Source organism: Thunnus maccoyii, chromosome 22, assembly GCF_910596095.1.
Source record: "Thunnus maccoyii chromosome 22, fThuMac1.1, whole genome shotgun sequence".
NCBI classification, from domain to species: Eukaryota; Metazoa; Chordata; class Actinopteri; order Scombriformes; family Scombridae; genus Thunnus; species Thunnus maccoyii.
The window spans coordinates 16,065,548-16,088,592 of NC_056554.1; the positions used below are offsets into that span (position 1 = coordinate 16,065,548).

The window sequence follows — 23,045 nt, forward strand, 5'->3', positions numbered from 1 at the left end:
CTTTCTCTTTCTCGTCCTTTTCTTGCAGCTTTTCCGTCATTTGTTTGACATTCAGTGTCCTTTCCTCAATCTCTTTTTCCTTTTCTTCCAGTCTTTGCTCCATTTCTTTTCTGTCAGTTAAAAGATCTGTTTCTCTCTCCTCCTTCTGTTGCAGCTTTTCCGTCACCTCTTTGACCTTCAGTTTCATCTCCTCAACCTCTTTTTCTTTTTCTGCCACCTTTTGCTCCATCTCTTGTTTGCATACCATAACAAGTCTTTCCTTTTCCTTTTCACTTTCTTGCATGTTTTTCTCAATTTCATTAACATGTTGACATTTTAACTCTTCTATCTGTCTGTCTCTCTCTTGCATTTCTTTCAAAATGTGTTTTTCATGATTTTGATTAATCATTTCCTTCTCTTTTTCATTTTCTAACACCTTTCCTTCTATTTGGGCGGCATACTTTTGTTCTAACTCTTCTATCTCTGTTTGTCTTTGCTGCGATTGTTTCTCCATTTCTTTCTCAAACTGTTCTTTCAACTTGTTAATCTCTTGTTGTCTTTCTTGCTCTATGCCTCTTATTTTATCAACATACTGTTGTTGGTCTTCCTCCTTTTCTTTCACTTTTCTAAGAATTTCCTCCCTGTGTTCATTTCTCTTTGCCTCCATCAGTGTTTCTATTTCATTTATTTTTCTTGTCATTTCTTCCTGATGCTGCAATTTTAAGGCTTCTACCTCCTTTTCTTTCTCTTGCATCTTTTGTGCCATGTCTTTTTTGTGATTTAGATGAATTGTTTCCTTCTCTTTTTCATTTTCTACCATTTTCCCCTCTATTTGGGCAGCATACTTTTGTTCTAACTCTGCTATCTCTCTCTTTTTGGCTTGAATTTGTTCCTCCTTTTCTTTTGCAAACTGCTCTTTCAGCTCAGCAGTCTCTCTTTGTTGTGTTTGCTGTATGTCCCTTATTTCATTTGCATGCTGTCGTTTGATATTGTCCATATCGTGCTCCTTTTCTTTCAACATTTGATCAATTTCTTCCTGGTGTTGAACTTTCTTTGTGTCCATCGCTTTTTTCCTGTCGCTTATTTTTCTGTCCATCTCGTCCCGATGCTGCAGTTGTATATCTTGTATCTGTTTCTCTTTCTCTTGCATTTTTCTCTCCATCTCCTTCTGATGTTTTGATTTCATCTCTTCAACTTTCATCTCCATGTCCTTTTCATAATGTTTCATGCCTTCAAGAGTTATCTGCTTTTCCTCAGAGGCTTTCGTTCTCAGTTCTTCCTTCTCTTTGTCCTTTTCCAGCAGTTTTTTTTCCATCTCTGCCATCTCCTGTTTTTTTTCTTGTTCTTTTCTCTCAAGAATATTGTCATGATGTCTTTTAGATTCTTCCATTTCTGCTTTTAATGAATCAACTTTTTCCATCCACTCTGTTTTCTCTTTCTTGTGCAGCGCTATGTTTTCCTTCAATATCTCCATGTCCCTCACCCACTCTTGTTGCTTTGCTCTGATGGCTTCCTCCCTCTGTTTTCTCTCTTGTTCATTTTCTACACCGGCACGTTCAAGGTCGAGCAGCTTCAGTTGTTGCTCGTCGATTCTTTCGATCAGCTCTTCAATCTCTCTCTCTTTTAGCTCCAGGTTGAGTCGCGCCTCGTTCTTCTCTTGTGTACTCTGGTTTAGTTCTACGCGGATTCTCTCATTTTCAATGCTCAGATCTTGAACTTCTTTTTCTTTATCCTCCGTCAGCCATCGCATCCTCTCCTCTAGCTCACCGATATCATTCTTCCTTTCGCCAATCCTCCTGTCTTCATCCTCCTCTTCTTCCCTTTGAATATCAGCCTTCCCAGGTGATTTCACTTTCTTTTTCCTATCGAAGAACCACCGGATGCTCTTCATCTCCCTGTCTCGCATATTCTTCAGCTCCGCCTCCTGACGAAGCATTTTATCTGTTATATCCTTCAAGCGCTGGTTGAACTTTTCATTCCTTTGCCGGCTCAGATCTCTCACCTCCAGGACCAGGTCAGAGAAAGCCTCACATCTGTTCATAGCCGCCATCCTTTCCACCTTTTCCAGGAGCTCTGTCACCTTAGCAGAGCCTCCTCTTCCTCCTCCATCGACGCTGCTTATGACGTGATACCTGCACCTGCACTTCTCCAGCAGCAACTGCAGGTCTCTGCCCCCACCCTGGATGTGCTGCTCGATATCCACCCCCTCTCGAAGGTGATCCCCGTGTGTGAACAGCAGAATCGTGTGTCTCCATACACCCTCACCCAGAAGCTCCAGATGTTCCCTAACATGTCCCGCTCTCACCAGTGTATCCAGCCTCAGAGTCAGCAGAAGAGCGTGGGGTCCAGGAGGACACAAGGCCATGCTACCGACTATCTCCCTCTTTACCCTCTCCGTTGTAGCTCCTGCTACGCCTCCCTCCCAGCCCGGAGAGTCCACCACCGTCACCAGCCGCATGGCCACCTCCGCTTGCTTACGGATGCACTCTTCTGTTACCACCCCTGCCTGGAAGAAGGAAACGTTTCCCAGGATGGTGTTCCCGGCAGAACTTTTTCCTGTCTCGCGCTCACCCAGGAGAACCAGCCTGACCTCAGATAGACGTCGGGGAGCCTTGGAGAACGAATGGTGGGCGTCTAGTTCGGACGCTTGGAGACCATCACCTGGAAGTAACAAACAACACAGAGTTTTTTTAATGACTCTGTGATAATAGAAAGTCTAATTCTGATAAAACAAAGAAGGTTCATGTTAAAGCTACATTCACTGATTTTTGGCCACTAGGAGCTTGAAAAACATCAAACCAGATACTGACAGTTACAGAGACACCATCACAGTCATCTCCATCTTGTGAAGTTGTTTTGGCAAAAGTCTTAACAAACTATTGCCAACCTACAGATCCAGCACACATAACATCATTTTGAGTCATGTTTTTGTCCACCTGATGAATTTTATTATAATATATAGTTATAATATATAAAATAATAATAATAGTCAATATTAACTCTTATTTAAGTTCTGCCATAGTTTCCACCAATCCACAGTTTGCCAGATGTTCGTCTTCACCACTGGATAACTAAGTCTTTCTGCCATTTGGTGCTGGGCAGGGAGCATACAGTGGATGTGTTAGAGCTCTTTAGCTCGTTAGTTGCCTAAAATTGATAAAATTAGTGAAACTCAATCACAGAGTTAAATTTTGAGCCATAAAACCAAAACATTGAACTAGAATAAAGTAAAAAGCTCTGAGGAGCTGCAAATTTAAGTATTAATTCTGTGATTGAAGCACTGTAAGCAACCCTTTTTTAAACAGAGTGATCTGATATTCAGTGTAAATATCAGAGCTGCAAGTTTTGGTTGATTATTCGATTAGTTGATCAACAGAAAATGAATTGGCAATGTGATGGTTTCAGGTTCTCAACTTTGAGAATTTGCTGCTTTTCCTTGGGTTGAATTATAGTAAATTAAATATATTTGTGATTTGGAGTGTTTGTCAGACAAAATAAGACATTTAATGATGTCACGTTGGGCTCTAGGAAATGTTGTTTGTGTAACACTTTACACTTTTTAAATATGTTTTACAGACCAAATGATTAGTTAATTAATCTAGAAAAAATAACCCTAACATATACCTAGGAAATATAAAAAAATAAGTCTCTTTAGGGAAGCAGAGCAAGCTGAGAATATATATTAAGAAAGATGACCTTTTTGGGGGCAAACATAGTTGTCTGTTGTCACATGAAGCAGTTTTTAGTTCAGTTCCTTTTAGTTCTGTTTTTAGTCTCCACCAACCCCTGAGTGAAATATCTGTCTCTTTAGCAGCTAAATGCTCCACTATTTTCACCAGCTAGTTGCTAACTTTGTCTGTCTGCAGTAAAGTGGGTTTATCAGGGGTTTTTTTTTGGTGGAAAACAGTAAAGTTGAAGAACGTAAAACCAAAAGTGAAAGACGGTAAAAAGCTTCCTATAGCTGTGAAGAACTGTTGGGTGTGGGTGTTTGTCACCTTGAGCAAACTTTCTCACGGTACACATTTGATCCATTGTTAATATAAAAACAGTGATTAGTGCAGCTTTAACCATTCTTTTACATTTTCCACTAGATTCAGCAGGTTTGCTGTGCTTGGTTATCTTATGATGTATTTGAGAGGACTCGCTAAGTCTTATGAATTGAACAGCCTGAGGAACTCACTCATGAGAGCAGCCCTGATGGTTCCTCTCTGCATCTGCGCCTCCATCTGCCTCTGTTTCTTCCTCCTCTCCCTCGCTCTCCTCTTCCCGTCTGCCTCCAGTCCCAACAGAACCGTACTATCCATCTCTAAGTGACTCTTCCCCTCCTTCTTCCCCGCCACCATCTCCTCCAGCTTCCTAATCAGCTCTTGAACCTGTGTCACATCTCCTTTGCTGAGGTTGTTCACAACATGGTATCTGTTCCCGCACTTCTGGAGGAGTCTCTGGAGTGCTGGGCCGCTTGTCAGGATTCGCTGCTCCATGGTGCCCATACCCAGTTCGTCTCCCCTGGTGAACAGCAGCATGGTATGCTCCCAAACTCCTTTTCCCAGCGGCTCCAGGTGCCTCTCTATCTCAGCGATGTAGGCCTCTGTCACTGCAGCACAGGACCGAACTGCCAGCAGCACAGCGTGGGGTCCAGGAGGACAAAGTGACACGCTCCGTAAAGTTTCTCTCCTCACCCAGTTAGGGGTGCTGTTGAGCGGGTAGTACCACTCCCACCCGGGGGTGTCCACCACTGTGACTTTTCTCCCCGCCACATCAGCTCGCCTTTTCACACACTCCTCCGTGGGCTTCCCACTCTCAAACCCTCCAACTCCTCCTAAGATGGTGTTGCCAGCTGCACTCTTTCCTGCTTCTTTCCTGCCCAGCAGGACCAGTCTAATGTCTGGGAGAGCAGGAGGGACGCTGCGGGAGGAAGGAGGGTGCTGTGAGCGCATGGCGGCCTGCAGACTCTCATCTGTGAAGAAAGGGAGAAGCACTTCCTCAGTGCACCGTACCGGGTAGGCTGAATGACACAAAACACAGAAGTGTGACAATAATCAGTCATCTAGTTGCTACTTTATACTTAAAACTGTAATTGAAACCTTCTTTTTCATTGTTTTACATAAGGAACTGCAATTGAATTGTTAGAATTTACTTGCAACTTGTCAATTTATCATAAAACACCTAAAGATTAAACTGTATTTGCTATCAGAAAGTATTTATTTTATCCACTTCACTTTACATTCACATTGAGGTGTCTCTATACAAGCTAATTTAAAATTTAGAGAGCTTCTGTAAAACAAAGCATGTACAGTAAGAGCGCTACATTAAACTCACCACCGTTTGCGATTGTGACTGGACTGGAGTCCTCATCTGTCGTCTCCATCAGCACCCTGTCCACTTTCTTCCTCTTAAGCTTCCTCTTCCTGTTTTTAGTTCCTCTTACAGGACGGATTTCTTCAACATCATTGCGAAAGAGAACAGAAACACTATGGTAGTTATGGTCTTTTCTGTATTCTTTTCTGTATTATTTTCTGTATTCGCACAAAGCGAATACAGAAAGTGGAAGGCTTGCTTGTGTCACATGACACACCTGTGGTTTTCTAACGTGCTCACATACAAGGTGACAGGAAGTTAAGAGATGGCACCCTCAGCTTTTACGACACAGTTGAACATGCACATGCTTGCAAAAAAGACATGCATGCTGCACGCAGTTGCAAGGATTCATTCATTTATTCACATGTTGCACATGTAGAACATGTGTGTGCATGCTGACGCTCTCATGCAGGCTCATTATAAGCGTCTTTGTGATGAGAGCTGCAGAGCTTCTTACTGGCAGACGCTGTCCTGTGGTAAATGTGTCTGTTTCCTTCACCCACAAGCAAAGAGGCACAGCGATAACTTGGCCTTGTGGTAACGGAGTTCCTGTTGCAGATGATGTTGTCTAAGTTCTTTAAGGGGCAGCGTGACAATCGAGATTAAAAGAACAGATAGAAGACAGTTGTCAGAGTTTTAGAGTACAGAGGTCTTGATCTCATGCAGCACACACACCAAAAGTGACAACAACAAATGCGGAAGATCGTCTTTCATCACGTTTATCAGAACATGAGAACATACAGCATGTTCCTCAATTTAAACACTGTTCCATTTTAAAATAAAGTCACCAATAATAACTTTTCTGCAATGATCACTTCCCCATATTTGGATTACACAAGCATGGATTTTTTAAGTTAATTTTTGACCTTTGAAACTGCAGCTTATAAAATATGTTCACCTCATTGTCCATTTGGTCATATCACATGATCATCGTCATGAGATTTTCTGGCTCAAAAATGAACTTTGTTGCAGCAAACATGGACGATAAATCTTATGGATTAAAGCACTCAGGACAAACAGTTCCATGACAACTGCTGCAGAGATGAGGATCATGTGGCATGATCGAAAGCTCTAGAACAGCTACTGAATGGAGCTTGTGGTGGGATTATTTCTCAATTACACAAATAGCACGGGAAAAGATTTACATAAAACATGTAGGGAGGTATTTTTATGCCTTGTGGGGAAAAGTTAAATCAACATGGTTGCAAATAGGAACAGAACAGCTATTGATTGATTTTTTTTTTTTAGCTGTAAGTCATCATGATCTAAAATAGAGATATATTTGTTTGCTAACAGTTGCTGTATTGTGTGAGGAGCCAGTGTCATCATGTATGTGGTCAGAGTTGCCTGCTGTCACTGCACCTTTTGGCTGTGTGGTCTCCCTGGCTGCATACATGGTACAACATGTTCCCATGTCAAGTCCGTTCAGTACCATGACAACACACACACACACACACACACACACACACACACACACACACATTAGATTACGTCCTTTATGATTCACCCTTTCCTTCAGCACCAGGCAGGGTTAACACAAACAAACCCTGTTTCTGGAAAGGACTGAATCAGCCATATTGATTTGGCGCCATTAACCCGAGCAGAGTTGTTTTGAGGTATTTTAAGTGTTCTGTGAATATTAACATGATGGATGCCTTTTCACATGTGTGCTGCTTTTTGTAAATGTCAAACAAATTACTTTTTAGTGGATTCCCCACAGCAGCAGCAGCAGCAGTGGCAGCAACACTTCCCTCCAAATGTGAGGCGGCATCTAAAAGACTCCGTATCATGAATAAAAAACAGACGCTCCCAAAAATTCTACAATCAACGCTGAAGCTCATAGTTGTTAACTTTAATGAAATATATCAAAATTTGCATTGGCAAATTAGGGGCTGATTAGTTTGCCCCTGAAATTAACAGCCCAATCAAGAAAATAAGTGCTATTGGTGGAAATGAGAAACACAGAAACATACAGGAGTGTTTTTAACTGTGGTTCCACATCTGGCAATGACATGAAATCTGTTTTCTCACATCTCTTTTCTTTAGGGGGAGATTAAACCGTATTTCATTTTTCTGTTTTGGGTGATGGTGATGGAAATTTTCTCTCTGTGGCACAAAGATGATTGATTAAATGAATTAAAAGGAAATCCTGAGCACAAGAAATGTGATGACTCCCCTGGCTCTTCGGTAGAGGGCTTCTTTGTGTCTTTTATAGTGTTGCGAGTTGCTCTTGGCCCATAAGCAGTATGGCTGCCAGATTTGGCTATAAGTTCGGGTGGTGCAGAACTTTTATGGGTCATTTTGGGTCGAAAATCAGCTCTGGTTTGCCTCCCGTCAGCTTTGAGCCAAGTCAGAATCACACCAGTGTACTCGGACCAATTCTGGTCATTCATCTAAAATCAGGCATGAGTCCAGCAACCTACCTGGAAAGAAGTAGCTGCTGTATTATTAGTGTAACTCCTAGCAATGATAAATACCTGGAATTAACATACGAGGGCCTCAATAGGTTGGCTACAAAACTGTTGATGTAGGTTAACTGTCAAAACTTGCTATTTATTAAGAACAAAGACTAAAACCCTAAAAGACAAGAAGAGGCCAGAATAGACATCCATGAAGCCAAACACCCACTGGTGGAGTCCTGGAAGTATCCCACCTGTGGAAAGGATTACAAAAACAGAAACCAACACTTGAAATAAAAAGCACCTCGCTGGTAAATGTGCCACCATCAAAAGTACTGCCAGCAAAACAACAACACCACCTGCGAGCCGCAGAACTAGAAACAAGAGGGGCAAAATTAACAAACCCCGTGCTATCTAAAATCAAATCTAAAATAAATGCAAAGATAAATAAGACTAAAATAATCATCAGTCAGCCCGCTGCCTGTAAACAAACAGGGCACTGTTGCAAACTGGGTGCAAAGTAAACATGAAATATTTGCAATATGACGTTAAATTACATAACTTCCAGTTTCTCAACCTCAAATAACAGACACACTTACAGTAATCAGGATTTTAAAAAAGAACAGGTATGAAATGTATTTGCACCCCTACATTGCCCCGACAATGAGGTAATAAAAGTATAAGTCCCTCTGTCCCCTGTTACTATAGTATTAAGAGTAGTAGCAGTAGTTGTCGGGGGCATGCTCACACCAAAACAAGTTGTTGCCTTCTACGTTTATGATCAAACCGCCCCTCTATCAGTAAATATCTAGATATATAATTGAATGACACTTATTAACACTATATATTGCATTTAATAGAAATATTGAACAAGGAAATATTAGAGAAAAGGCTTTAAACTCAGGGGTAATGTTAGCTGGACTAAATCCACGGCCCTCCTTCCTTGCAAAAGTGTATTTAAACATATATTTAAACATTTATTTGAAGCTGATATGACTTTTCAGCCACCCAAGTGAGTCAAATCATATCAATATCTTTTAAAGTTTCTGGATTTTTAGTGCTAATTTTCCTCTATTTGTGTGTAAGGATGGAGAACACTGTGTATCCTGACACAAAGAGGGATTTTTTTCTACTAAAAAGACTGTAACTGTGGAAGATATCCACTTCATTTGACTAACTCAGACAGCTGATGCCTCATATTATCTTCAGATAGAGTGAAGAACTGTGGATTTTGTCCCCCATCACTTACATTGAAAATACATTATGAAGGGATCTCTTAAAGGTCGGCATGAACAGGAGGAATGATTACAGCAAGAAAAACATGTGTTCAATTGGGCACCTGACTGTTGTTTTAGGACAGACGTGAAAAAATTGTGAACATGTACTTTCTGGTGTCCCATCTGGAATGACAATCAAGTTATTTTATTTGTCTGGCCTCATCCTGCTATGGTTTGTATAGAGATGGTAGATTCCACATCCTGCTCTTATGTAGGACTGACCAGTTAACACCCACAACAGCATCATGCCCCCGCAAAGGTTTTAACACACACACCAACACACACACACACACACACACACACACACACATGGGCAGCTCTTCCTTGCCCCTGTAGGGTATATAAGCAGAAGCAGAAGACTCCCAGCAGGAGCAGCAGCAGACCGTCTCCAACCAAGAGCAACGTCTCACTCCAGCTTCAACTGAGGTGCGTCCACTTCGCATTTACAAGATACTTTACAAACACTTTTATTGCACCAAAATTCCTTAGTAATGCGGTAACTGTGCTTTGTTTATACCTTCCAGATGTGAAGATGCAAATTAATTTTCTTATACATCTGAGAGTCATTTAAGTTCTGTAGTTATTGTACAATCTTTTAGTGAAACTAACAAGGTTTAAGTAGCTTATCACATGCATATAAATGTGTATTTGATGCTTTTAATGCCCTTTTCTCTCATGTGAAAAGTAGCTGCCTCACCTTCTACAGTAAGTGACTGCACAAATGTATATATTTGTGCATCTATACATCTTAATTGCAAGACCTGGTCTGTTTAATGAGGGTTTGAGTTGGGCAAAGTTGGGTGTTGGCAAAGGTTTTTATGGTGAGCATAAAAAAGGATCAGTTCCGCTATTATTGTAAACCTGCCTGGTGGTTTCTCCTGTGTCAGCATTTGCCAACGTTGTGTTAGAAATGTGTGTGTGTGTGTGTGTGTGTGTGTGTGTGTGTGTGTGTGTGTGAGTGTCTGTCCAGGGGATAGAAAAGTCCTAAAATAATCTGACAAGATTTGTTGCATTTTCATATTGCCTGCAAGATGTTTTTTGCAAGCTGTAACTCACATATATGCAATGATGGAAAATACATAAGATTTAAGTACAATTTTTACTTTACTCGAGTTTTTAATGTTATGTTACTTTATATTTCTACTCAACTACATTCATTTTACAGCCACAATTATAAATTAGTTCACTGGATTAGGATTTTATAAAACATGAGGACCTTACAAAATGTACACTGTAATACATTTTTAGATGGTTCAACTTAGAAATATAAATTCTCCTGCTGCCCTAAAAATCAGATAAGTTGACTCAACCAGCGATAACAAGTTCAATAAAGTTAAGATATTAATTTGAATCAACAAATGCTCAGTCAGATTTGCTCTCCAGTCTCAGTTTGATAGTCAGTTTTTCATTTGAGACACCAAACTTTCTGCTGTAGCTGCAGATGGAGCCACTTTGTACCAATCAGGACAAAGTGAACATATGACACTGTGCTTTAGGTGAATACCAACCTCCATCATGGTTTGCATCATTTAAAAATAATGTATTAGTATGTATTAAAGACACATAACAAGTTTCTATCATGTATTTTTCCTCAAACTACAAAAAAAGGGGGGTCTATGAAGAGTTTTTATCTCTCAAACGATGCATGCTGGGAAGCTGGGAAACTTAATCTAACAAGTTGAGTGAGCAGTTTATTCATAACTCATCATTTCAAATCAGAAGAACTCATGTTTGGAAATGGTCTGAAAATGAAAGCTAGACATTTTAAGTTGAATTAACTTGATATTAAAACATATAAATATATTTAAGTTAATCACAAAAGATTCCACTAAATTCCTATAAGATGTTTTACAGTATAGTTAAAATATAACTCAACCTTTACTATCTACAATGTTGAAATGCTGCTTCCATACTATTACATCAGTACTAATAACCTTATGGTATAATACAGTATATACTATAACATAACATTGCAGACAATGAGTACTTTTACCTTTTATATACTGAAATACATTTGGATTTTTATTTACTTTGTAAGACACTTGTAATCAAGTATTATACATTGTTTTATCGCTACTTTAAATTCATCTGAATACTTCCACTGCTGTCAATATAAGTGCAGTTTAACTTAACATGAGGCTATAGAGGATTTGTAGGTTAATGTACTAAAAAACAACTTTTAATTATTAATATTTAGGACCTAGAATTTTTAGGATTCCTTATGTGCTGTTGTCTGTCTGCCCTCCTATCTGGCAGTCAGTAGAGGGTAACCACCATCTATCTATCTGTGCCACTGGTGGTTACAGTGAAAACAGAGCTTTCACTGTGTTAAACGATGACTCATGCAGCCAGTGGGGGACCAAACAGCGTCCCAAACTTCTCCCCTCGACCAGCACACGCCCACATTATGCAACACTTAGCCTTACTCCCAAGCAGGTGTTTGCACTGCAAAGTTGACACACTGTTTGCATCTCATGAAAACAGCTATTGTGTATTTAATGGTTAAATCAGTCTTACCGCATACTTACATAATCGTCATGGCAGCAACTTCCTGCCATGCAGTGGCAGCAGGAGTGGACTTTAGGTAGACCCCCAGCGGGCTGAAGGGTTGATGGAAATTTAAGTCTGTTTCATGTTTTCTTGGATTTAATGAGTCACACTGAGTACACTGAGGGTCTTTGTTTACATCGATTTGATGCATTCACACCAACGTCTAAGTTTGAACCTGTGAGTTAGTTTAGTGGTCTGTTGTTTCCTTTAAGAGTATTTTTAATTACTTTGGTCAACCTTGAATGGAAATAACTTATTATTCCTACTGGTTCACCTCCCACTATCACCACTAGTATTACTAATACTTCTCTTAATGCAAAACCATTATCATAACCACACCTTTCACTAACTTTGTAGTGGATTAATTATTACATTATCACTACTGCTGCAACTGCAACTAACAGTTCTTTTCATTATCGGTCATTTTCTTAATTAATCAATTAATCCTTGTCAGAAAATAGTGACAAATACCCATCACACTTTTCCAAGATAACCTCTTCTAATGGTCCAAAGATATTTAATTAACTATCATAGAAGACAAAGAAAAATATCAGATATTCACATTTGTCACATTTGAGAAGTTGGAAGCCACAGAGTTTTGGGCATTTTTTCAACATTTTTTAAAATTTGATCATCAAATTTGTTGCAGATTTTTTTTTCCATTTATTTTTAATTTACATTTTTGCATTTGTTCAGAATTGCTAATCTTCTGTCGATCAACTAATCGATTGAATGACTACTTGTTGCTGCTCTAATTATTTACTTTCATTTCATAACTTCTACTACTATTACTCATTGTACAACCACTACTGCTCCCACATTGCACTATACTGGTATTACTGTTGCTGTAACTCAGCATATTCTCATGCCAGTCTGTATAATATTCTACAGAAAGTACAAATAAATTGAATAATATCCAAAGTTGGACTCACCAGTTACACTTAAGACAACTGTATACTAACTGGTGGGCATATTTTCACTGTACTGTATTTTACTTTTATAGCAGTTGCTATAAATTTTTATGGACATCACGAGTTAATAATTTTGTTATCTTGAGAAAACAAGCTTTGTTATCTCGAGATAACGAGATAATCAACCTGTTATCACGAGAAAACAAAAGGTTGTTTCCTGTTTATCAGAGATCAGGAGCGCCATATCAGCATGTATAGATGGCGTCTTGACAACTGTAGCAACTGATTTAAACTCAGATCAAGGAGTACTCATTATTATTAATAGCACCTTTATTAATGACATCTGTGTTGCAGCCGAGTAGCAAGTTGATTAACTCCTAATATGATGGGATGTTTCATGTAGTACCAAAAAAAACCTTTCAAGCATTTTCATGTTATTAGACTTAATGAGAGGAAGGAAAGTGGGATGAAGAGAGAGAATAAGAGCCAACATATGACAGATTTGAACCCTGAAGGCTTCCTGTGCCTTGATCTAAATAGCTGAGCTATCAGATATGGAGGGGAGAAGACAGGAAAGAACAAATGAGAATGAGCTCCACTCATGATAAATCTCATGATAAATTATCTTGTTATCTCAAGAAATCGGCCTTTTGTTTTCTCAAGATCACAAGATAAATTAACTCATAATCTCAAAATAACTGCATTAAAAAAAAGAACTACAAGCACGGCTGTTCTCCGCTTCCATAAATACAGCATCTCTTAAATTCTTGTCATTCCCACATAGTTTTGGGTGAACGTAGTGGAGTTAAGATAAAATCAGATAAGTGTGATTTGTTAATCTCACTTCTACCACTAAACAATACAACTATGGTAAGTATTTTTTTATCAACGTCTCATTTAGTCCCCTTAAGTAAATTTAATGTGTAGGCTGACTGTTATTTTCTCCATAACATTCATAATAATCTGATTTCACAAAGAAGAGAAACCACAGTAAGACCTCTGTGGTTTCATGATTGGGAATGACTCATTTATTCACCAGTTGTACTTAACTTTGTCTTTTATTAAATATAATCAATACTCAGTACTAGAGCTTGTTTCTCTCTCTGCGACCATAAAAACACACACTATTTGTGAAATGAAAATAAGTCGCCAAACTCTAAAAGTGTCTTTTGTTACCAGTATCTCACAGGAAGAGGAGTGACTATATACTGCTCCTCCACCCAACCCACAAACACAAATGGAAACCACGTGTGAAACAGAAGTATTTGAAACTGCTGTTGCATTCAAAGAATGTTGGAAATGTCAACATTTCACAAGCTTTAGTATCTTGATGTGCTTTGCTTCAACAGCTGTTTCACTTTGAAAATCTTTCTCTCTTGAATAAAAGGGGCAAGGACACACACTCTCTCTCTCACACATACACACACACACACTTGGGCATGTTTCCACTTTTTCCACAGATGGAGAGCAGATGGGTTTGAAAACAGGCTCGTCCACCGTGCAGGATGAATGGAGCATGATAGGAATTCAGCCTTTAGAAACTGCATAGATGAACTACAAAGAATTAAACTAATGACTTTAGACATGACCTCATATTCAGAGAGGTTGTTGCTACTGTTCCTTTGCTAAAAATGCACCTGCTGAACTCATTTTTATTGTCCAAAATGTGTGTTTTATATTAAATACTGAAATAAAAAATTGTTCTTCATCCTCACTCTTCATCCAGTCTTGTGAGGGATCATCCACCCTGAACTATCGCCACCATGTCTGATCAAGGTGCCACCCCGACCCCCTCTACTGCCCCCCCTATTCCCACCGGACCCCGTCCCAAGGTGACAAACCGTGGTCGCGCCTCAGCTCCCCTCGCCAGCTCCAACTCTGACTCAGTGGACGTACCTGAGTTTGAGACCTTTGGTATAGTGAGTCCGAGAGGTCTTCCACCTCTGACTGGTGAGGGAGTATTGTGTGGTGTCTGTGCATGTGTGTAATATTGCATCAACATCCAGAAAAAAGGTCATATGTAAATACATGTGCTTTGAAATGTATAACTGGGTGAAAGTGGCATGTGGAAAGGATAAAATTGGAAGGATGTTAAAGCAGCTACATTGTGGGTAAAGTGCATCTCTTTTAACAATAATTTCCTATTTTTTACAAAGATGGGGAAGAGTAAAAGGCACCAAGAGTCTGGGCTGAGAGTTGCAAAGACCATCCATGTGTATTTGCATGTGAGAGACAAAGACAAAAAAGGACAAGGACGGACATGACAGAAATAAAAGGGAAAGAAAGGGAGCAGAAGACAAATGTCACAGTGTATCTTGGTTAGAAACAGATGAAGTCCTCTTCCCGACAGTGACACAGTTTCCACTAGGTTTCGCACATGACTGACACATGAACGATGCCCAAACGGGATAAACTCTGCTCACTTCCTGCAGCTTGTCGCTATACTGCAGCCTGTATTACCGTCAAAGGACTGCACACGGAGAGATATCAAGATGTGACAGGAATTTATGAAAGCAGTGACTGTGAACAGTTGAGATAGATAAGAGTAGGACATCAAATTGACAGTAAACAAATGTGACTATAAGTGGTTAAAGGGGTTTCCTATTACACACCACTAAGTAATCATGTAAGTCTACAATGATGACTCTTTACTCCCAAACTAAATATAATTTAGAGTTTCACTCCACTTGATTTTTGATGGCAAACACCCAAAAGGATTTGATATCAAGTTCACAAGTTTTTCCTGCTCTCTGTCCATCCAGACTACTTGGACATCTGGGATGTGGACATGATGAGGAAGCCAAATGAGGACAACAAGATGCAACACCACACCATGTTGTACAACTCTGAAAATCTCATCGTCCGCAGAGGGCAGGAGTTCCAGGTCAAGATCACCTTCAACCGTCCTTACAAACCTGCTGAGGACAAGTTTGCTGTGGAGTTTGTCATCGGTGAGCTGAGCATCCCGAAGTGTTAATGGTGATATTTTACATCCTGCAGAAAAATCATCTTTTGTAATTTACTGCCTTACATTTAGATAACATTAAAGTACCACCAAGTATTTTCACATTTAGTCAGTAAGATCAGTTTTCTCTCCTAACCTCTCTAAGAAGAGGTTTTATAGTTAATGTCATTCTATACTTTTGAGTTGTGAATCTAATTTTATTGATAATTTATCCTTAAAACCCATGTTCTAGTTTGCACAGATTTTCTAGAACTGTCTATTTTTAATATAATCTCGTTACAGAAGTCACAGCTTCTCTCATTTTATCACCCAGGCTCTAGCCCTCAGTACAGCAAGGGCACCTACATCCCCGTCTTCCCCACCAAGGAGCAACGGGCCAACTGGGAGGGCCGCATCACCAGCACCTCCGACAACGTGGTCACCATGGGTGTCACCCCTGCCGCCAACTGCATTGTGGGGAAGTATCACATGTACGTTGCCGTGATAACACCCTTCGGCATCCGCAGGACCAGACGGGACTCGAGTCGAGACCTCTACATCCTCTTCAACCCCTGGGCAGCCGGTTGGTTTAGATTTCTTTATGCCATTTTATTGAAGCACCGAGCTGGGGCATGATGTTACATTGTCAGTTTAATGTTCGTAAATGTTCCACATTGCGTTCCCCCAGAGGATGCCGTGTTTCTGGATGATGAGAAGGAGAGGCAGGAGTGTGTGATGACTGAGATGGGGATCATCTACCACGGCGCCTATGATGACATCGCTGAGAGAGACTGGAACTTTGGACAGGTAGTAGAACTGAGAGGGGACTGATTTTAATTGAGTTTTTTCAAAAGGTGCAGTGTATATAATTTAGTGGGATCTAGTGGAACGGACTTGGCAGAAATGGAATATAATATCTGTAAGTATGTTTTAATTATTGTAGAATCCTTGTGCCCTCGTTACCATAGAATGATCCCTTTATATCTACATAGGGAGCGGGTCCTCTTCCATGGAGCCTGTCATGTTTTTAGAGTAGCCCAAAATGGACAAACTAAACACTGGCTCTAGAGAGGGCCTATCATGTTTTTTGCAGCCACCATAGGAAGGGGAGGGAGTATTCAGTTTGTTGCAATCTGCAACCTCACCACTAGATGCCACTAAATCCTACACACTAGTCCTATAAAACTTTTCTACATTTTTGTTTTTTCCTAGTTTAACTATGGAGTCCTGGATGCCTGTCTGTACATCATGGACAGGTCTGAGATGCCCATCACCAACAGAGGAGACCCCATCAAGGTGACCAGGAAGGCCTCTGCTATGGTGAGAAAATACACTTTATGTACATCCTCTAAAATACATGCAACTTGTTTACAGATATATGGGCTATAAGTTGAAACAGTGCATCAGTACAGTACAGTACAAAATGTTAAGTGCAAGGAGTAGTGTAAAATATAAAAAAGAGAACAATAAGGTCTGAGGCTTGGCTTAGGCTGTAAAAACAACACACATTAGTCTATGATTTATTTTTATTATATATTATTCAGGTAGCTCTTTTAAAGTAGGTTTCATTTAATCATTTTCCTTCTAATCATTAATTATCTAATTATGTTTTATTATTCATTTTATTTCATTTTTTTTCATTTTATTTAAACAAAGTCACTTTGTTTTAATTTTGGTATTTTACTTGTGTCTTGGTGTGCATTAGTCTCCCAATTAATAATTACCAGCCTGTGCATTTGTCAATCATTTGTAAAGCATTTTGAATTGAATTCAACTTATGAAGTCGGATTGATTCATTGATTGATTTCCACACAATTTACTTTTTCTACAACACTATAGGTACATTGTGATTGCACAGTAGAACTATTACTACTGTGTGTACCATTTATTATGACTTTTATATCTCAATATAGTGATATATCCAGATTTTACCCATTTTGCCCATTTAAGGGGGTCATTTATAGCAAGTGCTGTCAAACTGAATAAAGTGGTGCAAAATTAGGCCTTTTTACATCAAAAAAACAAAGAAATGTGGTGGTTGTCCTGCAATTATGGCCAAGGGAGCCTTTTGCTCACTGAATCAATGTCCTTCTAAGTTGCAGGAGTACTAGCTCCATTCACATGTGCTATATTTTATCAGAACTACAAACATCTAAAATCTGCTCTGTTTCATACCCAGCTGAACTCCCGTGATGACGAAGGTGTGCTGGTGGGGAACTGGAGCGGTGACTACACCTACGGTGTGGCACCCACTTCCTGGACTGGCAGCACAGACATCCTCCTCACCTATGCCCGCAGCACGATGCCCGTCTGCTATGCTCAATGCTGGGTCTACGCCGCCGTTTTCAACACCTGTGAGATCTTGACTGGATTCAAGTAGCTGAAAATTTGTAGTATTTTTCCTTTCTGATCTACTCTTTAACCTCAAAGAGAGAAAGATTAAAGGAAAGATCAGAGAGAGACCATGAGCTGTTCATCTTCTATTCTCTAGTCTATTCACATCCACTGTTTGATCCTTTGTTTTTGTGTCCCAGTCCTGCGCTGTCTCGGCATCCCGTCCCGGGTCGTCACCAACTACTACTCTGCCCATGACAATGATGGAAACCTGAAGACTGACATCATCCTGGATGAGAATGGCAGGATTGACCGCAACCGCACCAAGGACTCTATCTGGTACCACATCTCCCATGTAGCTTACAATTAAACAATGATCTTGACTTTTAATCACTGATCTGCTTTTGATCTGCTCTTGGCGTAGCTTAGAGATGTTACTATTGATCCTGTGGACTGTCCAACACTTTGATTTGTTTAATTAATGGCATATTTTGTGAATATTCATGGTCCCCAGTAGATTAACCCTGGTATTGCTGGTACTCCTTGACCTTTTCTTTAGCTCAGTGAGTTTCTACTTGTTTCCTAGGAAAAACAAAATCTAATCAACAGTTTCCCGGGACCATCCTCAGCCCACAACCTCAACTTTACACGAAAGATAGCTCATAATCCAAAAGTTAGATTAACATGACATTTGCTGAGCACATTCAAGCTCCTAAGGAGATAAGTCTTTCTCTGATTTCAGTGACCCCATGCCCTTTCCTATGGTGCCAACCTCAAGAAAGTTTTACCCTAAAACTGTGTTTAGCACCCATATTTTTAAAGCTCTAACAACTAATACTTTAGATAACAACAACACAGGATTTTTATTACACAGATTTCTCTGATTATATTTCAAATGATGTTTGTCATCATCAGGAACTATCACTGCTGGAATGAGTGCTATATGACCAGACCAGACCTCCCAACTGGCTTTGGAGGCTGGCAGGTTGTGGATGCAACACCACAGGAGACCAGCGATGGTAACCAATAAATGGATTTAAAATAACAGGTTATGGGTTGTTAACAGCCTTGTTAATTGCTTATCTAATAATATACTGAGAAAGCCCAGACACAAAAGAAACAACGGTGAATAAAATAATTTTCTCTGAGGGTTGTACATCAATATTTAATCTCTTCCTCCTTTATCCATAAAGGCTTGTACAGATGTGGACCCGCATCAGTCCAGGCCATCAAACATGGACAGATATGCTTCCCATTCGATGCTCCCTTTGTGTTTGCTGAGGTGAGTGTCTTTAAAAGGCAACATTCCAATTTCATCCTCTGTATAAAGTTTCTAATTTTGTCTGTGATGTCTGAGAAAGGGAGTTTATGTATTTCTCAGCTGGGGTTCCTCTACATGCACGTGTTTTGAAGAGTTTCTCTCTGTCTTTCTGCCTGCAGATTAACAGCGATGTGGTGTTTTATTCTCGGCAAAGAGATGGGACCATGCAGCCGGTCAAATTGAACCAGACTCATGTAGGCCGCATGGTTTTGACAAAAACTCCAGGAGCAATGACCCGCCGTGACATCACCGATCAGTACAAGTTCCCTGAAGGTCAATAACTATATCCAGCACTTTGGGAAAATATATGACAAACATGCAGTGTCTTATATTAAGGTGCAAGTTTTCTCTGTTGTAGCCACAGCTTATGATTTAGACAGATAAGACAAATATGTTTTTAACATAAAATAAAGGATTGTTCAGCATTTGGGAAACAGACATTCATTTTCTTGCCAAGAGGTAGTTGAGAAGATTGATACCACCCCCAAACAGAAGTGTGGTATTGATCTTCTCATCTACCTCTGGGAAAGAAAACAAATAAGTCAAACTGTTCCTTTGTGAAGAATAGTTTCAAATGGCATCAGCCGTCATGACTAACATGTTGAAAGAGTGTTCATTTTAAACAGAAGCTCTCACTTTATAATGTATATAGCTACAGCTATAGTGTGACTTCATACATATACTGACATGAGTAAATTCAACCTGAGCACAATGAAATTACAGTAACAGATAACCTGACAAACAGAAACACTGGCAGAAATACATTGAGGTCTCATGTTTACTGTCATAGATGATGTTCCTTCAGCAGTTCCAGGTCAGTGGGGACGAGTGTTGGCACTAAAGACTCAGTGTTGCCAGAATTGACAAGGTTTTTGTGGTGCAGACTTCAGCCTTTTGGTTTGGCTTGTTTTAGGCCAGAGTTGGCACCCAGAATAGGACTAGCATACTTGGGCAGATTCTGGCGCACAAATCTGGCATGGGTGCAGCAACCAGAATTTAGGCAGCTTTGAGCCCAAGTTTTGTTTTGTTTTTTTTGCTACAGGGGCACTGAATAGCTTCTTTTAAAGCAAAAAAAGCAATGAAAAAGATGTCTCCAAATACATTGACTTTGAGCAAATAACCTGGAATAAAGTCAAACCGAAACCTGTCAAACAAAACAAAGAAGAAAACATTTATATTAGTGTTTAATTCTAGAAAAGGTAGAAACATGTTGATATTTTTCAATCATCCATCCCAGGAAGCACTGAGGAGCGAACTGTCCTGGAAAAAGCTGATGAGTACGGTTGTAAACGAGAGAAGTCCAGCCTTCCTGTGGCTGACGTAGACCTGGTCCTGCCAACCCTGGAGATCACTGTGGGAGATGACTTTGAGCTGAGCCTGGAGTTTATAAACCAAAGCGATGAGCGTCGCACTGTGGACACCTACGTCAGTGGGACTGTGGTGTATTACACCGGAGTCACCAGCTCCGATTTCCTGTTCAAGACTCCCACTGTGACGATTGGGCCCAACAAAAGTGAGTAAGGGGCGGATTCTTTATTAATTTCTTTTTGTCATAACCCAAAGTATTCAAATTGATACAAGAAAACACAAAGTTAAGAGTACACATCTTAAAAATGTGAATATTAACTCTTTTATCATTTGATTTGGGTTGGTTCTACAGTAAAATTGATGAAAATAAAACCAAAAAAGGTCAATACCGACAGAGCAGTGATGTTTGTTTGTGTTCTCCAGGTGTGAAGGAGGTGTTGGCGGTTGACTCAAAGAGCTACATGAACAAGCTGGTGGAGCAGTCCAATCTCAACTTCATCGTTACAGGGAAAGTCAAGGAGACTGGCCAGATCGTCACCGCCATGAAAGTTGTCACTCTGCACAATCCCAAACTCACCGTTGAGGTCTGAAATTATGCTCAAATCTATTCTGACTATATCTAAAACTTTCTACATAATAAATGGTTGTCATCAGCTTTTTGGTACACATCCTACAGGTGAAAACTGACCTCTACTACTTCCTTTTTCAATTATAATGTCACACATGCCATTTTTTGAGGGCCAATAAGAATATTTCCAAGTTCAATTTGTAATTTACTGTATGTCCTGTGTTTACTTCAGGTGTCTGGCCCACGCAAAGTCAGTGAAGAGATGATGGCAACTGTGGAGTTTACAAACCCCTTCACCTTCAACCTGGAGGGCGTCTACATTCGCATGGAGGGACCTGGAATCATGTTGCCCAAGTTCAAATATTACAGGTGAGCTTTGCACAGAAAAAATAGGTGTGTGTGTGTCCTTTGCATGTGTAATATGATATAGTAGTGTTTCAGTTAGATATTGGGCAGTTTCAGCAGATAAAAAACTAGTTAAGGTTGCAGGTCAACCACCAGGCTTTCCATATATACAGGTCAGGAATTATTTTATAAACTAAAGGTGGTACCCTTTTTATAACTGACGCAAACCCTCAACTGAAAAAGAACTCATGTTTTTCACATAAAAGCATCATTTTTCATTATATTACAGCATTCATTCATCCTTTCATATCCGCGCATAGGTTGTGTGGCACCAAATTTTGTGTTTGGCTGCAGAGATTTGTATTTTAAAAAGGAAGCCACAGCTGTAAATTTAAACTCCCTCATGTGGCATGCCATTACTTTTCTATTTAAATGACTTGAAAACCAACCATGTCTATTTGAAAAATGAAAGATAGCTTCTTGGAAATCACATAAAGTGTTAATGTTGAACAACAGAAATTCATTTACATCATGTATGAATTATGCATCAAATCATGAATATGTCTTGTGCACCCTCATTATAAAGTGTTACCGTTTCTTTATACAATATTTTTGATGCCTTTGATTATATTTTAACACCAAAAATGACCCCCATAATCAGTCCAGTCCTTCTGTTATCTAACTCAAACACTGCTGGTTTCAGTCTGATCACAGGAGGCTCCTCCCTGATCTGGACCGAGTATTTCACCCCGCAGAGGGCCGGCAGCACCAGGCTGATCGCCACTCTGGACTGTCCTGCTCTCAGACAGGTCCACGGCCAGGTGTCTTTCACCATCAACCCCTGAAATCGCTACAGGATCGCTGACGTCTGGCATCATTCAACCCAGTTACACTTCAGCCAAAATATAGGCCTTGCTAACATAGTTATGTAACTGTACACTCACAACTGTTTAACAGATATAGCTTCAACATTTATGATAACGATGGCAATAGTTTTAGTCATAAAAACCAAGTGCGGTAGATCTCTTACATCTTAAAGATACAGCCATGTAGAAAACTATGCAAATTTTTGTACCATGTCAAACACCAAGAAGCTACAGTATGTGAGTTTTTACGATCATGAAAGAGTATGTCCAACAAACAATGCCTTCTCATATTGAATTTTTCGGTCTTTTCTATTGTTTTTTGTCTATTTGACCATTCAAAAATCTTATGAATTTTAGCCCAAAAATACACAAGCATAGGAGTAGGAGTGTCTTTACTTAAAAGCTGAATTAATCAATTTTTGGCCTCTAGGGGGCAGACACAGCCCTGACATGTCATCATCTTACAGAGTTGATTAACAGAATTGATTTTGGGTTACCTGATGAATTTAAGCCCAATATTCAAATTCTTTTGACTCAGTTTACATCTCCACCAACTCCTAACAAAAACACCTGGGTCTTTAGTCGCTAAATGTCCAGTTATCTTCTTCAGCTAGTTGATGTTTTTGTCTGTCCTCTGTTTGGTGCTGCGGAGGTAGCGTATAGTGGATTTATCAGTGCTGGGTTTCATGAAAATAGTTTCCTGCAGCAGCTGGAAACAGGGATGATAGGAGCAGTGAGACTGAACCAAACAGTAAATGTGCCATAAAACCAAAATAATGAGCTAAAAAAGGCTAAAAAGCTTCAGAGCTGCAGAGTTTGGTGTGTATGAATGACCCCTTTCACATTAAATATAGTCAATGGATTCAATGTTGCATTCAGTATAAC

The 23,045-nt window shown here is 39.8% G+C and overlaps 2 protein-coding genes across 2 annotated transcripts; one reads left to right on the top strand and one right to left on the bottom strand.

Moving 5' to 3' along the window:
- Window positions 1–51: 51 nt before the first annotated feature.
- On the bottom strand, window positions 52–5,540 carry LOC121889915 (golgin subfamily A member 6-like protein 22). Its single transcript, XM_042402148.1, has 4 exons — window positions 5,299–5,540; window positions 4,160–4,984; window positions 352–2,640; window positions 52–110 (listed from the first exon to the last, which is right to left on the bottom strand). Exons 1-4 carry the CDS (start codon window positions 5,345–5,347, stop codon window positions 52–54), a joined length of 3,222 nt encoding a protein of 1,073 aa, XP_042258082.1. The 5' UTR covers window positions 5,348–5,540.
- A 3,567-nt stretch (window positions 5,541–9,107) lies between these two features.
- Window positions 9,108–22,932, top strand: f13a1b (coagulation factor XIII, A1 polypeptide b). Its single transcript, XM_042401057.1, has 15 exons — window positions 9,108–9,439; window positions 14,201–14,424; window positions 15,237–15,425; window positions 15,753–16,001; window positions 16,107–16,225; window positions 16,631–16,738; window positions 17,598–17,772; window positions 17,953–18,091; window positions 18,668–18,771; window positions 18,946–19,034; window positions 19,193–19,346; window positions 20,311–20,586; window positions 20,805–20,965; window positions 21,182–21,318; window positions 21,998–22,932. The coding sequence occupies exons 2-15, from the start codon at window positions 14,238–14,240 to the stop codon at window positions 22,137–22,139; spliced, it is 2,229 nt and encodes a 742-aa protein (XP_042256991.1). The 5' UTR covers window positions 9,108–9,439; window positions 14,201–14,237; the 3' UTR covers window positions 22,140–22,932.
- The last annotated feature ends 113 nt before the right edge of the window (window positions 22,933–23,045 follow it).